At 43.2% G+C, this 15,576-nt stretch overlaps 1 protein-coding gene across 2 annotated transcripts in view; it reads right to left on the bottom strand.

The window, feature by feature from the left end:
• CLTC (clathrin heavy chain) overlaps positions 1–15,576 on the bottom strand; it is a 723,592-nt gene that overhangs the window by 507,789 nt on the left and 200,227 nt on the right. For both annotated transcript variants that reach the window (XM_069226425.1, XM_069226426.1), the window contains exon 8: positions 11,595–11,795. In XM_069226425.1, coding sequence (XP_069082526.1) covers positions 11,595–11,795 — 201 coding nt within the window. The remainder of the gene's footprint in view (positions 1–11,594; positions 11,796–15,576) is intronic.

The raw sequence follows: 15,576 nt of genomic DNA, 5'->3' as shown, positions 1-15,576 counted from the left end.
CACTGAAAGTGTGTATGGACCTTATAAATGAGGAGGAGAGGGTTGAGGCGGCGGGGTGGGGGTGGAGGAGAGGCTGGTATAGGAGGATGAAAAGTGCCAGAGTCTTTATCAATCCTCTGATTATTAGCAGGTACTGGAAAATTGATGGCCTCTTCAAAAGAAAATTGTCACTGTGTTGAAGAAGGTGTTGTAATAACAGTCCTTGCCAAAATATGACCAGTTTGAGGCTGTATGTGAACTTGCTTCTGTTTGGCACTGAATTTTTTTCATTTTGAAAAGTATTAGTTCGACAGATGCACTCGATTCTGATTTCGGTGGCGGTTTAAGTATTTTCATAACCAAACAGGATTTGTGTTTCGGTGCTGAAACGGCTGATGCCAAAACTGGATGAAACACATCTTAAAATGCCAAAGTGGTTGGTGCCAACTGCTGAGCAGAAGTGGTTGATGCCGAAGGTAGAGGTTGTCGGCTTGAACCCGATGTAGTCGGCATAGGCTTGTATTTCAGTGCCAAGGGCAGAGCATCCAAATCTGTTTTCCAGTGCCAACTATGGCCTGTTGGCAGTGGTGGCCCGGTATCCTGTATCTCGGAGTAACAAGGATGTTTTTTTTGTAGGTTATTTACTCCACCTACAAAAAGCTAATTTAGCTTTTTCATCCATTAAGAAACATCTCACAGCAATTTCTGCTTATTTGCAAAATACACAAACCAAATCTCTATTTAGAGTGCCTGTCACCAAAGCTTTCATGGAGGGTCTAAAACTAATCATACCGCCAAGAACCCCACCAGTACTTTCATGGAATCTTAACATTGTACTCACACGACTAATGGGTCCACCCTTTGAACCCATGCACTCCTGTCAGATTCGATTCCTAACTTGGAAAGTAGCATTTTGAGTGGCAATCACTTCATTACGAAGAGTTAGTGAAATACAAGCATTCACTATTGAACAACCCTTTATACAAGTACACAAACATAAGGTTGTACTTCGCACAAACCCTAAATTTCTACCTAAAGTCATCTCACAGTTTCACCTAAATCAAACAGTGGAACTTCCAGTCTTCTTCCCACAGCCAGACTCAGTGGTAGAAAGAGCACTACATACATTAGATATTAAGAGAGCTTTAATGTATTACATCAACAGAACAAAATCATTTAGGAAAACTAAACAGTTGTTTGTCGCATTCCAAAAACCCCATACTGGTATCCTATATCAAAACAAGGCATAGCCAGATGGATAGTGAAATGTATCCAAACTTGTTACCTAAAGGCTAAAAGACAGCTGTTAATTACACCAAAAGCACATTCCACTAGGAACAAAGGAGCAAAAATGGCATTTCTAGGAAATATACCAATGACAGAAATCTGTAAAGCAGCCACTTGGTCAACACCTCATACATTTACCAAGCATTACTGTGTAGATGTGCTAGCAACACAACAAGCCACAGTAAGACAGGCTGTACTAAGATCACTATTTCAAACAACTTCAACTCCTACAGGCTGACCACCGCTTAGGGGAGGAGAACTGCTTTGTAGTCTATGCATAGCATGTGTATCTGCAGCTACACATGCCATTGAACAGAAAATGTCACTTACCCTGAGTACATCTGTTCGTGGCATGTTCCGCTGCAGATTCACATGCGACCTCCCTCCTCCCCAGGAGCCTGTAGCAGTTTAAGTTACATTTAAATTTGCACATATGTATATACATCTATATTCCATTGCATGGTCATCTCTTTCTTTTACACTCTATCACTTCTACCTTAGCCTCTGCGGGAAAATAATTTAAGATGGAGTCGATGCCCATGCGAATGGAGCCGAAAAGGAGGAGTCACTCAGTCCCGTGACTCGAAAAGACTTCTTCGAAGAAAAACAACTTGTAACACTCCGAGTTTCCCTGGTCCCTGTTTGTTCAGATAATACATCGTTGTCATGTTGTCTGTTTTGACATTTGGAGGGAATTTGAGAAATTCTATGCAATAACCATGTTGGATAATTGCTAGGAACCAAGTGTCTGTTGTTATTTCCTCCCAATGTTTGTAGAACTTGGTTAGTCTCCCCCCCCCCCCACAGGTGTTATGTGTTGGGGATTTGTGACATGGAAGTCACTGCTTGTTTTTAGGAGTTTTGGGACTTTGGAACTTCCCTCTACTCTTTTGGAATTGGCCCCCTCTATATTGTCCCTGAAAACTTCCCCGCTGATATTGGCTCTGATAAGTGGGCCTTGTTTGCGAGGTTGAGGGCTCTGTGCTTTGTCCTCAAACCCCCCTCAAAACTGTGTTTTATGGAATGTGCCTCTGCTCTGTGGGGAGTAGAGTGCGCCCATGGCTTTGGCCATATCAGTGTCCTTTTTAAGTTTTTCAATAGCAGTGTCCACCTCGGCCCAAACAACTGCTGTCCCTTAAATGGCATATTCAGCACGGCTTGTTGTATTTCCGGCTTGAATCCTGATGTACGCAGCCATGCGTGTCTCCTTATGGTCACTGCTGTATTTACTGTCCTAGCAGCTGTATCTGCTGCATCCAATGCGGAGCGTATCTGATTGTTCGAGATACTCTGTCCTTCCTCTACCACCTGTTGTGCCCTTTTTTGGAACTCTTTGGGTAAGTGTTCAATGAAATGTTGCATTTCGTCCCAATGAGCCCTATCATATCTCGCCAGCAATGCCTGTGAGTTGGCAATGCGCCATTGGTTGGCCGCTTGTGCTGCAACCCTTTTCCCCGCAGCATCGAACTTGCGACTCTCCTTGTCTGGAGGTGGTGCGTCTCCTGATGTGTGAGTTTGCTCTCTTGCGAGCTGCCCCTACTACCACAGTCTGGTGTTAATTGCTGCGTGATGTATACAGGGTCTGTTGGCGGTGGCTTGTATTTCTTCTCCACCCTTGGAGTTATGGCCCTGCCCTTCACAGGCTCCTGAAACACTTGTTTGGAGTGTTTTAGCATTCCAGGTAGCATAGGGAGACTTTGGTATTGGCTATGTGTGGAGGATAGTGTGTTAAATAAAAAGTCATCCTCAATAGGCTCTGCATGCAGGGTGACATTATGAAACGCCGCTGCTCTTGACACCACCTGTATGTAGGCTGTACTGTCCTCGGGTGGCCACGGTCTCGCTGGATAACAGTCTGGGCTGTTATCTGATACTGGCGCATCATAAAGATCCCATGCGTCGGGATCATCCTGACTCATTCCAGTATGAGTTGGGGACTGCATCAGTGGTGGAGTGGCTACCGGTGATGTCTGTGTTGAGCGTGGCGGAGAAGTCTTCTTTTCATCCGAATTGGGGGAAAGAGTACTTATCTTCCCTATGTCTTTTTGGATGTGGAGCCTTCTCTGAGTGTAATCTGGCTCCATTGACTCTAGTTCTTGTCCGAACCTACGTCCTTGCATTTGTGAGGACAGTCCCTGTTCCTCTGTGTAGGAACTTGTTTTCGGTTCCGAGGCCGGATGTTTCGGAATGGAAACTTTTTCGGCAGTCCTTTTCGGCTCCGACGACACTTTAATTTTTGGCGTTCCGGTCTCTCGGTGCAGACTCGTTTCGGTGCCGCCCTCTCGGTGCCGAACTTGCGCTGACCCACTGTCTCGGGGTCAAGTCTGCTCTGTGCCGGTATCTCGCCCGGAGTCGGATGCCTTAGAAACATGCATGCCCTTTTTCGTGCCGATGTTCGGTCACCTATTTTCCGGGTTAAGCCATGGCCTGTTGGCGGTGGCGTCCCCTGGGCTTTAGTGGTCTTTCCGTGAGTTTTGTGTGTCGACGTCTTACTCACGGTTTTCGGCGTCTGTTCGGGATCGACCTCATCCGAGTCCGAATCCTCGATGGAGAAGGTTTCTTCTTCCTCCTCGAAGTGTTTTTGTCCTGTCGGTGCCGACGCCATCTGTAGTCTTCTCGCTCCTCAGTCTCTTAGTGTCTTCCTCGACCGAAACGCTCGACAGGCTTCACAAGTATCTTCTTTGTGTTCTGGAGACAAACACAAGTTACAGACCAGATGCTGATCTGTATAAGGATACTTGTTGTGACATTTGGGGCAGAAGCGGAATGGGGTCCGTTCCATTAGCCTTGAAGAGACACGTGGTCGGGCCGACCAGGCCCTGACGGGGATCAAAAACCCCGAAGGGCGACCGGAGCTCTTCAAAATTCGGTGTTGATCTGTTGTAACTAACCAGATACCGAACGCAAACAATACCGTCAAATTTTCCAAGATTCTAACTATCTTTCCGAACCGAAACACGGAGCGAAAAGGAACACGTCCGAACCAGATGGCGGAAAGAAAACAATCTAAGATGGCGTCGACGCCCATGCGCAATGGAGCCAAAAGGGGAGGAGCCCCTCGATCTCGTGACTCGAAAAGACTTCTTCTAAGAAAAACAACTTGTAACAATCCGAGCCCAACACTAGATGGCGGGATGTGCAAAGCATGTGTATCTGCAGCTACACATGCCATCGAACACATATTTACATAAGAAAGTACCACAACAGCTACAGGTATCGGGTGAGGAGGGAGGTCGCAGGTGAATCTGCAGCACTACATGCCATGAACTGATGTACACTGGGTAAGTGACATTTTCCGTCCTATGGCACTTGTAGCTGCAGATACACATGCTTTGCATAGACTGAAAAGCAGTCCCCTCCTAAAATAAGCGGTGGCTAGCCTGTAGGAGTTGGAGCAGTTTGAAATAGTGTTTTAAACACTGCTTGAACATTTGCTTTTTGGCAAGATAGCACATCCCCCCAGTAGTGTTTAGCAAATGTGTGAGTGTGGGCCATGTGGCTGCTTTGCATACGTCTGCCACTAGTATACTTCCTAAGAATGCCGTTGAAGCTCCTTTCTTTCTAGTAGAATGTGCTTTAGGAGTTACTAATAGTTGACTTTTACCTTTAAGATAGCAAGTCTGAATACACTTTACTATCCATCTGGCCAATCCTTGTTTTGGAATAGGATTACCCTTATGAGGCAGCTGAAAAGCCACAATAAGTTGTTTAGATCTTCTAAAATCTTTTGTTCTGTCTATATAATACAGGAGAGCTATTTTGTTGTCAAAAGTGTGGAGAGCTCTTTCAGCAACTGGCTGTGGAAAGAAGACTGGCAATTCCACTGACTGATGTGAAATGGTGAAAGCACTTTGGGTAGGAATTTCAGATTTGTCCTAAGTACTCTTTTGTATTTGTGAATTTGGAAGAAAGGTTATTCTAAAGTAAATGCTTGAATTTCACCAACTCTCCTTTATTTAGTAATTGCTACTAGGAAAGGAACTTTCCATGAGAGTAATTGAAGAGCACCACAAGGCATGGGGGTTCAAATGGTGGACCCATAAACCTTGTGAGCACAATGTTAAGATTCCAGGCAGAAGCTGGTGGAGCTCTAGGTGGAAAAACTCTTCTAACACCTTTGGTAAGCGTAAGCAAATATCCCTGACCACCTGATCCATACAGCATTGCCCTTGGCTTGAGGGTGTGGGTACTTGGATGCCACGTTTGGGCATTTTGCGTTTTTGCTTGTTGCGAAAAGGTCTAGGTCTGGTGTTCCCTACATGTGAAAGTAACGTTGAATTACTTGGAGGGGACTCTCCCATTCGTGTGTTTGTTGCTGCGTCCTGCTTAGGAGGTTCGCTAGTTGGTTGTGTATCACTGGGATGTACACTGCTAGTAGTTGAATGAGACTGTGAATTGCTCATTTCCAAATTGTCTGTGCTAGAAGGGACAATTGGGATGAGTGCGCCCCCCCCCCCCAAAAAAAAAACACCTGTTTTTGCAGATAAAATATAGTCATGTTGTCTGTTCTCATTAACACTTGTGTGTGATCTGTGGCTGGAATACTTTGAGAGCTAGGAACACTGCTAGCAATTCCAAATGATTTATGTGGTAAGTCTGCTGGACTGAGTCCCATTCTCCCTGTATAGTAAGATTATTGAGATGGGCTCCCCAACCTGTCATTGATGCATCTGTGGTGATTATGGTCAGTGGCACAGGGTCCTTAAATGTCCGCCCTTTTGATAAGTTGGTGAGATTCCACCATTGCAGAGTGGTGTAAGTCTAGCGGTCCAACAATACTATATTGTGGAAGGGACCCTGTGTCTGAGACCAATGTTGGGAGAGGCACTGTTTTAGGGGTCTCACATTAAGACGTGCATTGGGTGCTTTTGCTATGCACAATGCCATCATTCCAAATACTTTCATGATAAACCTTACTGGGTAACTTTGATTGTATTGTGCTGTGATATGAAATTGTGGAAAGCTTGAATTCTCTGTGGGTTTGGGTATGCTAATGCTGACAGTGTTCAGAATTGCTCTTAGACACGGTTGTATTTGCGCTGGTTGGAGATGAGATTTTTGTAATTGATTGTGAACCCTAGTCTGTGTAGGGTATTAATTGTGTATTGTGTGTGCTGTTGACAGGTATGAATGGTGCTGGCTTTTATGAGCCAGTTGTCCAGATAGGGAAAGACATGTATGAATTGCCTTCTGAGGTATGCTGCAACCACTGCAAAGCATTTGGTGAATACCCTTGGTGCTGTTACTCCAAAGGGTAGCACTTTGAACTGGTAATGCTTGCCTGCTATCACAAATCTTAAATATTTGAGATGTGCTGGATGCATGGGAACGTGGAAGTAAGCATCTTTTAGATCTAATGCTGTCATACTGCCTTGTTTTATCACAGGGGAATGACATCCTTAAGAGTGACCATATGGAAATGCTCTGAGAGGATGTACTGATTGAGAGGTCGGATTCCAGGATGGGTCTGAGAGTATCATCCTTTTTTGGTATAAGTAAGTATAGAGCATATACGTCTTTCCCTTGTTGAGCTATAGGTACCACCTCTATTGCACCTTATGAGATGCTCCTGAGTTAGTTTGTGTGAACGAGGTGGAATGTTCAGTGGAGTGGAAATGAGTTCTACACAGTAACCAGGTTGGATAATTCACAGAATCCACTGCACTGTAGTGATGTTGTGCCATTGTGGATAGAAATTTGCCAGTCTCCCCATGCGCCCCAGGAGATGTGTGCTCTGTCGGGATGGTGAGAAAGTCACTGTGATTGTGAGGAACCTCTGGATGTGGAGAGTTTACCTCTTCCTGTGCCGTTGGATCCTCTCTAGGAGCCTCTAAATGATCCTCTAGTGTAGAATTGTGAGGATTGCGTTTCTGTGGCCGAAGGTTTGAAACTTCCTCTAAATTGGGGTCTACGCAAATTCCCCCTGGTATGTGTGGTATACAAAGCCTCCATAGCTTTAGCTGTTTCTGATTCTTTTGTGAGTTTGTCTATTACTGTGTCCACTTCAGGGTCAAATAAATGCTGCCTATTAAAAGGCGTGTTTAAAACTGCTTGCTGTATCTCAGGTTTGAAATAACATTTTAACCAGGCATGCCTTCTAATAAGCACACTGGTGTTAACTGATCTAGCTGCTATATCTGCTGAATCCATAGCAGATCTAGCAGCATTGTTAGATATTACTTGCCCTTCATAAACTAATTGCTGTCCTCTTTTTTTGGTGTTATGGAGGGAGGTATTGTAACAGCTCTTCCATTTTCTCCCAGTGTGCTCGGTCATATCTAGCCAAAATAGCTTGTGAATTGGCTATCCTCCAGTGATTAGCAGCTTGTGAGGCCACCCTTTTCCCAGCTGCATCTATTTTCCTACTTTCCTTATCGGGAGGAGGGCATCTCCTGTGGACTGAATGTTGGCTGTTTTTCTCGCTGCACCAACTACAATGGAATCAGGAGGTAGTTGAGCTCTTCTAAACAGGGTCTGAGGATGCATGCTGGTTTATATTTTTTGTCCACTCTAGAAGTGATAATCCTAGCTTTAACAGGCGCTTCAAAGATATCAGAAGCATGTCTGAGCATGCTTGGGAGGATAAGAAGACATTCATATTGCTTATGCGTTGATGCCAGTGTTTCAAACCGAAAATCCTGCTCTATATGGTCAGTGTGCATTTGCACATTATGGTATGCTGTGGCTCTAGCCCCTACTTGATTATATGCTGTGGTGTCCTTTGCTGGTGAGGGTCTGGCAGGATATAACTGAGGGTCATTTGGTAAAATGGGATCAAAGTCATATGAATCTCATGGATCTGTGTTCTGTTGATCATCACTAAAATTATCCCTACGTGGTGAAATGAGGATGTATGTGGAGATAATTGTGCCTCATATGTGGGTGATGGTGATGGAGGTGGTGAGGAAGGAGGAACGGGAGAAGGTGGTGTTCAAGGCTGTTTCTATGTTGAAGTCTCTCACTGTTTGTGCTTGAAGACCTTCTTTGATGGAGGTGCATCTTTTGAAGTGTCTCTAAAAGAGAAATTCCTTTTAAAGGACATTGAAGGGGAGGCAATTATTCTTCTTGTGTCCTTCTGAATAAGTATTTTTTTTTTGTCTGGTGTCCATCACCTCTAAAATAGGTTGAATGTCTATGGACTCCAGGGTAGAAGTAGTTTCTTTACTACCCATGGCTTTCGACTCCGAAATGTTTTGTTTTGGTCGAACCGAGAGTGTCAGCTCCGAAGATGGTGCTGATCTTTTCAGCTCCGAAGATGTGCTTTTAGGTTTTCGGCTAGACTCAGATTGGTGTGGGAGTCAGTTCGTTCGAAGCAGAGAGCAACAGTCTTATATCTTGGTGCAAAACCCAAAGGTTGGTCATCCAGACTTTCTTTTGGAGTCTGACCATGGCCTGAAGGCAGTGGAGGATCGACGACCAGTGCTGGAGTCTTTTTAGTCATTTTTGTGTGGTGTGATGGGGCAGTTGTACTCATGTACTGCGCCGCAGGCACATAGTGGCTGTAGTTATCTGACTATTCTCCGGAGTCGGAGTCTTGGACGGAAAAAGACTGCCCCCTGCTGAACTTCTTGGGCATGTCCTTCACCGAAGATGTCCGGTGCATCTACTGTTGGTTTCAATGCCATCTCGAGACGACTAGCTCTAAGGGCTCGAAGAGTCTGCTTAGATCAAAAATATCTACAGGCATCGCAATGGTAGTCTTTTATGGTCTGGAGACAAAAGATTGCATGCAGAGTGCTGATTGGTGTATGGAAATTTTGCGTGACACCGAGGACAGAATCGAAATGGAAGACAAGCTACAAATGTTGTCCAGGTGGACACTGTAAACATACCCAACTTACATGGGAGCAGAATGATAACTAAATCCCAATGCTCCTTCCTGAAACCTCCTACTCTCCAAACTGCCTTTGTCCGGATCTTCTGGTTTCTTGTCTTGCAATGTAGTTGTAAAGAGATGAACTGCAACTAAACACTATCTTGGTTAACTCTTTTAAAAACACTTTTGGCTTTTCTTATTTGTTCTCATTTACGTTTCTTCTATAACTTCTTAATCTTTCTTAATTAATTCACTTCAAACATGTAATTTTGTCTTTCAACTTGTCTATGGAAACAAGTTTAACTAGTGTTTATGTCCCACCAGCCCAACAGAGATACTTGTGTAACCAAGAACTGTGTCTACTGAAGTCACCTTCTGGATGAGGCAACAATTTCAGTCAGGAGTTGGTCTGGTGAGTTCTTGCTAGAGAGAGAAACACGAAGCGTTTCGGAGACGCTGCTCTCTAGTTGCTAGAAGCGGCCCAGAAATTATGCATGTTGTAAACTGAGCTGACGCGTGAGGAGAGACACTTTGCTATCAGAGTCTGGCAGAGTTTTTAACAATGCCTCCTGGAACAAACAGTTGTGAGACGGCCCAGAAACAAAGTGATTGCAAGTGAGTCAACGCAATGGTGAGACATTTTCTTGCTGAAAGTCGGCGCAGAATGAGAGAGACTACTTTCCTTAAATAGCTATGCCTGGAAACGCTATTCACTTGAGTTTTCAGGACACCAAGACGCTCTAAACCACACCTCCTAAAACTACGCCACTACCCTGTCTAAACAACAGAATGAACACTCAGTTATGAAGTTTTTTCACTGGAATTTCTTCAGTGAAGTGCGCCGCTTCGAGCACAGCATGCACCTTACATTCCATTGGAGAAAGAAAGAGGGAATAACTAGAGCAAGTGAGTTGAATATTCAACGGTGGCCATCTTAAGGTGCCTTTTGTGTAATTTTGTCCTCCAACTAGGTGAGTTTGAGCTTTTTGCCCTTTGGCTTTGTTCTGTAACTCCCTTACATTTAGTTAAACATACAACATGGGGTTTTTGTCCAGTATTGTTCTTTAGTTGAATCTTGTTATGCCAATTAATTAACAATGGCAATGTGACCACAAATCCTGGTCGAAAAACTCAGAAGAGAACCAGAAATGATACCCGCCCCCCACCTTTTGCAAGCTCCATTGCTTTCTGCAATCAAAGTCCAACTAGAAAAACCTGTTCTGTTTTCAATGCGAGTCTCTCCACAATTCTGTGTTTTTCAAAGTTGCCTTCATTCATTATTGCTCTTCAATCATCATTAATACTCCTAATTCATGCCATACGCCAAAGCATCTTTGAATTGTCGACCCGGAGCTCCTGATACTGATTTCGAACCAAACAGCAGAAAAAAGGTTTCCAAGATTGACACATTGTGGCATTGTGGGTTTACATTCAATACCAATGGGAACGGACTCAATCTGATTGATTCACAAAATGTGCAAAAAATTGGAACATTTCTAGACCCAAATATGAGATAGCAGAATAATCCAGAGTATGTGAATACAGAAAAGATTCATGCTGCAAAACTACCAAGTAAACCCTAAACATACATTAGCTGTTTTAATTCTAGCACACTAAGGCATTTGTTTGAGCATTTAAATATTAACTAAAGCATTTTATTACTAACAATCTGAAAATAAAGGGAATACGGTGTTTATCCAGAAGAGGTGCCCCAGTAGCAAACAGCATCCAGAACAGATGGTGTCTAGTAATCCGTGCTTGCCCCAGGACCTGATGAACAGGTCATACATACAAAGTAAACACAGCTACTTCAGATTACAACAACCATGACATTCAATGCAAAGCCCTTTCTTCAAGTGTTTCACCTCTAATGTGTCAGAGATAAATCAACTAGCTTTGTTATCTTTCCATATAGGGATGGGAACCAAATAAACTATCCTTGATGACATATGTTGGCAGACTTTTTAATGTTATAATGACTGGATATTACAACAAAAGGTTATAATTCCATGGTAGGAGTTATTTTTCAAAACAATATTGACGACAGTACTGGTAACAGCTTGTGAAAGGACTCAGGGTTACATTTCTCAGACTGAAATTGCATGTTATACTGCAGTGGTGACAGACCCCGAAAATAGCACATCCTTGGCTCATCATTAAATGTCTTAACAGTGCTAGGTAACTGGCAGCATATATGTAAATATTCAACTAGCCCTTGTTGGTTCTTGAGGAGCAGATATAATTTGCATTATCTTTAGTAGTTTGCTTGTAGGTTGTTCGTGGGACTACAAGCACCTCTTATGCCCTTTACTTATAACACCATCCACCACCATAGGGGCTTTTTCTTTTTTCTTTTTTTTTTAGAGCTCTGCTGTAACAGTAACCTCCATTCAAAACTTAGTGAAAGCTTTGAAATGTTCAATAATGCAGAGATTTAGATCTGGGAGACAGTAACATAACGTATAATAAACATTTTTTAAAAAGTATAGCAGCTTTACTATAATTTCACTACCTTATCTTCTTTCAGCCATTTTTCCAGCAGCTGTTTACGACCTTGCTGTAGCACAGGCCGGCATAGTTCCAAAGACTCATACTTGTTCAACTGGCCCTGGTCGAGGAGAATTCCGAAGTACTGCAGCAAGGGAGATGTTTGGCCAGGTTGTGCAGGAACACTCTGGAATCGGCGAATTGTGTCTGGTGTACGGAGAATTCCCTAGAGGAGTTAAAACACATTGAACTTAAATTCTAGTCACTCAAGCTGAAAAGGAATATAGTAAACCACAAGAAATCCAGAAAATACAGGATGAAAATGAAGAAAAGTCTTCATATTTGACACATGCATCATTTTTATACACAACAGATTGTCACCAAGCAGGAGTGCATGCGCGCTACCTGCAGGTGAGGCATAAAAATGCTTCTCCAACCAAAGTACCTTACTGACACACAATGTTTGCACCCTGTTCTTTGAGAACAGCACCAAGATACATCAATATAATATCAATGCCACCTGAAAATCCCAGCCCCCAACATACTGACACAACCTGTCTCAAACTCATTTAGAATTCGTCAAGTGCCTACCTTAAACTCACTCAAAGACAGACTTCCTTCTGTTCCCAGATACCAAATAACTATAAATCCAAACAGTTCTTCAAAATACACTTGTAGAAATTTGCTCCCTAACCGACACTAAATGCAAAATCACTTTGATCAAACCACGATCCCACCTACTTCAAATATATCACCTGAAAAGCCAAGAAAACATAGCACTTCATCTTGTGAAAAAAGTTAAATCTATCGACTAAAACAAACTTCAGAACAAGAGTCTAGACCTAAGTCCCCTCGCACTTGTACTCAGGCAAAACTGCTCTGCGATCTCACTGCGACCACACTGCACACCCAAAAGGCATCCTAACACAAAGCAGATCCACAGCCCGAATAGGTTTAACAACATCATCCCAACTCTGAAGGAATTATCATGGCTCCCCCTCCGAATGGTTTACATTTTTGTCCATCTCTACCAATAGTCAACAAATGTCAGTGCATTAAATGGGGAAAAGAAGTACAGACGAAGGCGAACGAGACATGGTTAACAATTGTAATTTTTGACATTAAAATATGCAGCTAAGCACTGAATGCCAGGCCCCTAAAGATCATTGGGTCCTTGAGAAATAGCAACCAATTTGCATTTGTCCCTCTCTACACAACTTAAAGCATTTGATGCCCATCATTCATAAACTGGTAAGTATGGAAATTAACTACATATTGACAGTGCTGTACCCTGTAAAGGTTTTGACAGACAAATGATGGATGGAATGGGATACAACATTAAATTTGGCCGTTTACATTCACACAGATGTGGATAGTATAGTCTTGCTGAACAACATAGCGAAAACTGGTCACACTGTATCAGACAGCTTGGTACTTCAGAAAAGAACACAGAGAGATGGTCTCCCATCATCATTGCTATTTGCATTTGCTGCTGAACCGCTAGCATATCAACTTAGAAAACTGGCTGAAAGTCTGGGGCATTAGGGTGGGCCAATGGGCCACATTTAGGGTCCACATATGTAGATGACTGTACTGTTTCTGACAGATCCACTCATATTGCCATTTACACTCTCAGCTGAGGTTAAAGACTGCGGAGAAATATCAAGACTACCTGGGAAAAGGTCAACCTATTTCTATTGGCAGGATTAACGTCAGTGGGCAAAGTGGATTACCCAGAACACTGAATAAGATGGGTAGCAGTAATTTTGTTACTTTGGTGTACTGGTGACCAATTACAGAAGCACAGTACATCCTCAAGGTAGAGTAATAAGGGACCATCAGAAGTCTGTTGACTTTTGGAACGCTCTGCCACTGCCAATCAACAATATGGGCTTCACCAAGGTCACCTAAACGCTCTTCATGACAGGCGTCGTCGCCTTGTTATACTTCCACAACCATTGCCTTCAAACCATCAATCATTCACACCAACAGGACTAGCTGCACTACAACCAACCACACTGGCAAATTCTTTGTGTGAGATATAACAGCCAAACATACTTCCCTGAAATGTTTTTGCACACCAAGCAGATTTTCAGAGGCAACTTCCTCCGCACTCTCGACATTCTAGATCAGGTGATCACGAAAATCGTGCACATCATGGGTCTGTACACCTAGAATCACTTCAACCTTTCATAGGTCTTCTAGAGTCACAGGTAGTCTCAAACACTCATAACATGTCCATCTTCCAACATCTGTCCAACTGAACATCTAAGAAATACTTGCAAGGGGTCCCTCAATGCCCTAGGTGCCTATGTGAACACCATCAGCTTAAAGCTTCTGTTTTAGAGAGGCTTTGAGAACAAAGCTGTGCCAGAGAATGCTAGTTAGGTTCCAGGCATAACTGAACCAGCTATAATTTTCCTTGATACACATTACAGATACTATTTTTCAGCATAAAACTTCTCAACAAGCCTCTCTCCTTTTTCTGCGGATAAATCACATTTATTACACTGACTTTTTCCCCTGAGATTTTGGCTGCTTTTTAATAAAGAAGTACATGAGTGCCCAGTATAGCCAAATATATATTGTTTTACTTTTAGAACTTGTTAGTCCCACAGGAAAAGTCTTGCAAATTTATATTTCTAAGTGTTATGGGATCCCGTGCATACTCAGGATAATTCAGTACTTAGGACTAATAATTGAAATCCATGGAGGATAATCTCTTGGTGGACTGAATCCATGCACTTAGATCATTATATTTATGAAAGAGTACTGTGCCCCATAAGAGACAATGGGAATTACAGCTAGTGCATGACTGATTTCTCCATCCTGTCTATTATTTAGCCAACATTTTGTCAAACTGTTGCGATAACTTACATAAATTTATCATTATCCTATGATTTATCATGTTTAACCCCTTGCACGCTGAGGACGGAACGGTTCCACCTTCAGCCGCAATGGGCGTGTGCTGAGGATGGAACCATTCCATCCTTGCCTCCACCCACAGGGGAAGTGCTGGCACTCCCCACGTGGGCCGCCCATTTCACCCTTCCGAACAGGGATGGCAACAGAAGCGCTTCCTCTGCCCCCCCATCGGCAACCAATGACATAAGCGCACACGGAGCACCGATATCCTCAGAAGCTGCAGAGGATGTGATGATGCCACGTGTTTGAGAGAAGAACACACTTAAGGCAAGAGCTTCCGTGTTTTTTTTTTTTTTTTTTTGGTGGGGGGGGCGGGGGGGGGCGCTTTCCCTCTGTGCCTTTATTTTTTGATTCCTGCTCTACAATCGTAAATGGTTTAATAGCAGCATGTTTAGCTTTTATTTTATTCAGTGTGAAATTCTCCTTGAATTTGTGCACGATGTGTTTTGTGTTGTCTTGGGGGTAATTTTTTTTGCTTTTCGTTTCTAGTGGGATATCACTAAAGCCACGCTATGTTTATTATTTATTTTACACTGTGCTGGCTATTAGTGACTTATTTGACAAGTTACTTTTATTAATAAGGATTATGGCTGGCCACAGGATTACGGTTTAGCAGGATTATGAGACTGCCTCTGCACCTGAGGCAGTGGAGGAAGTGCAAGATTCTGGGAGTGAGTTTTTAGTCAGAGAGGAATCATCTGATGAAGCCACTCAGTGCGGAGGAAGATCCACTTTTAGAACAGGACAATGATGTATGGCTAGTACAGCAAAAGGCATATGGACTGCAGTCTGGGGCTGCAAGGCTTCTCATTAGAAGAACAGAACTCTGGATTGCCCCAAACATGGTGCAGCTGGCATTGCCTGTCTTTACTGGTGCTGCAGGGTGTAGAGTGAATACTGAAAACGTTTTGCCTATAAATTTGTTTCAGCTGTTTATGGACAATATATTTTCAGATGAGATGGTTGAGCAGACTAATCTGTATGATGAACAGTATTTGAGGGACAATAGTGCCAGACTTAAGCCCTACTCTAGAGCTAGCCGGTGGACTCCCACAAATCTGGATGAGCCGAAGTTCTTAGGG

Source organism: Pleurodeles waltl, chromosome 3_1 (assembly GCF_031143425.1).
Source record: "Pleurodeles waltl isolate 20211129_DDA chromosome 3_1, aPleWal1.hap1.20221129, whole genome shotgun sequence".
Taxonomy (NCBI): domain Eukaryota; kingdom Metazoa; phylum Chordata; class Amphibia; order Caudata; family Salamandridae; genus Pleurodeles; species Pleurodeles waltl.
Note: the sequence above shows the minus strand (reverse complement) of the source record. Positions and strands in the feature narration are given on the sequence as shown.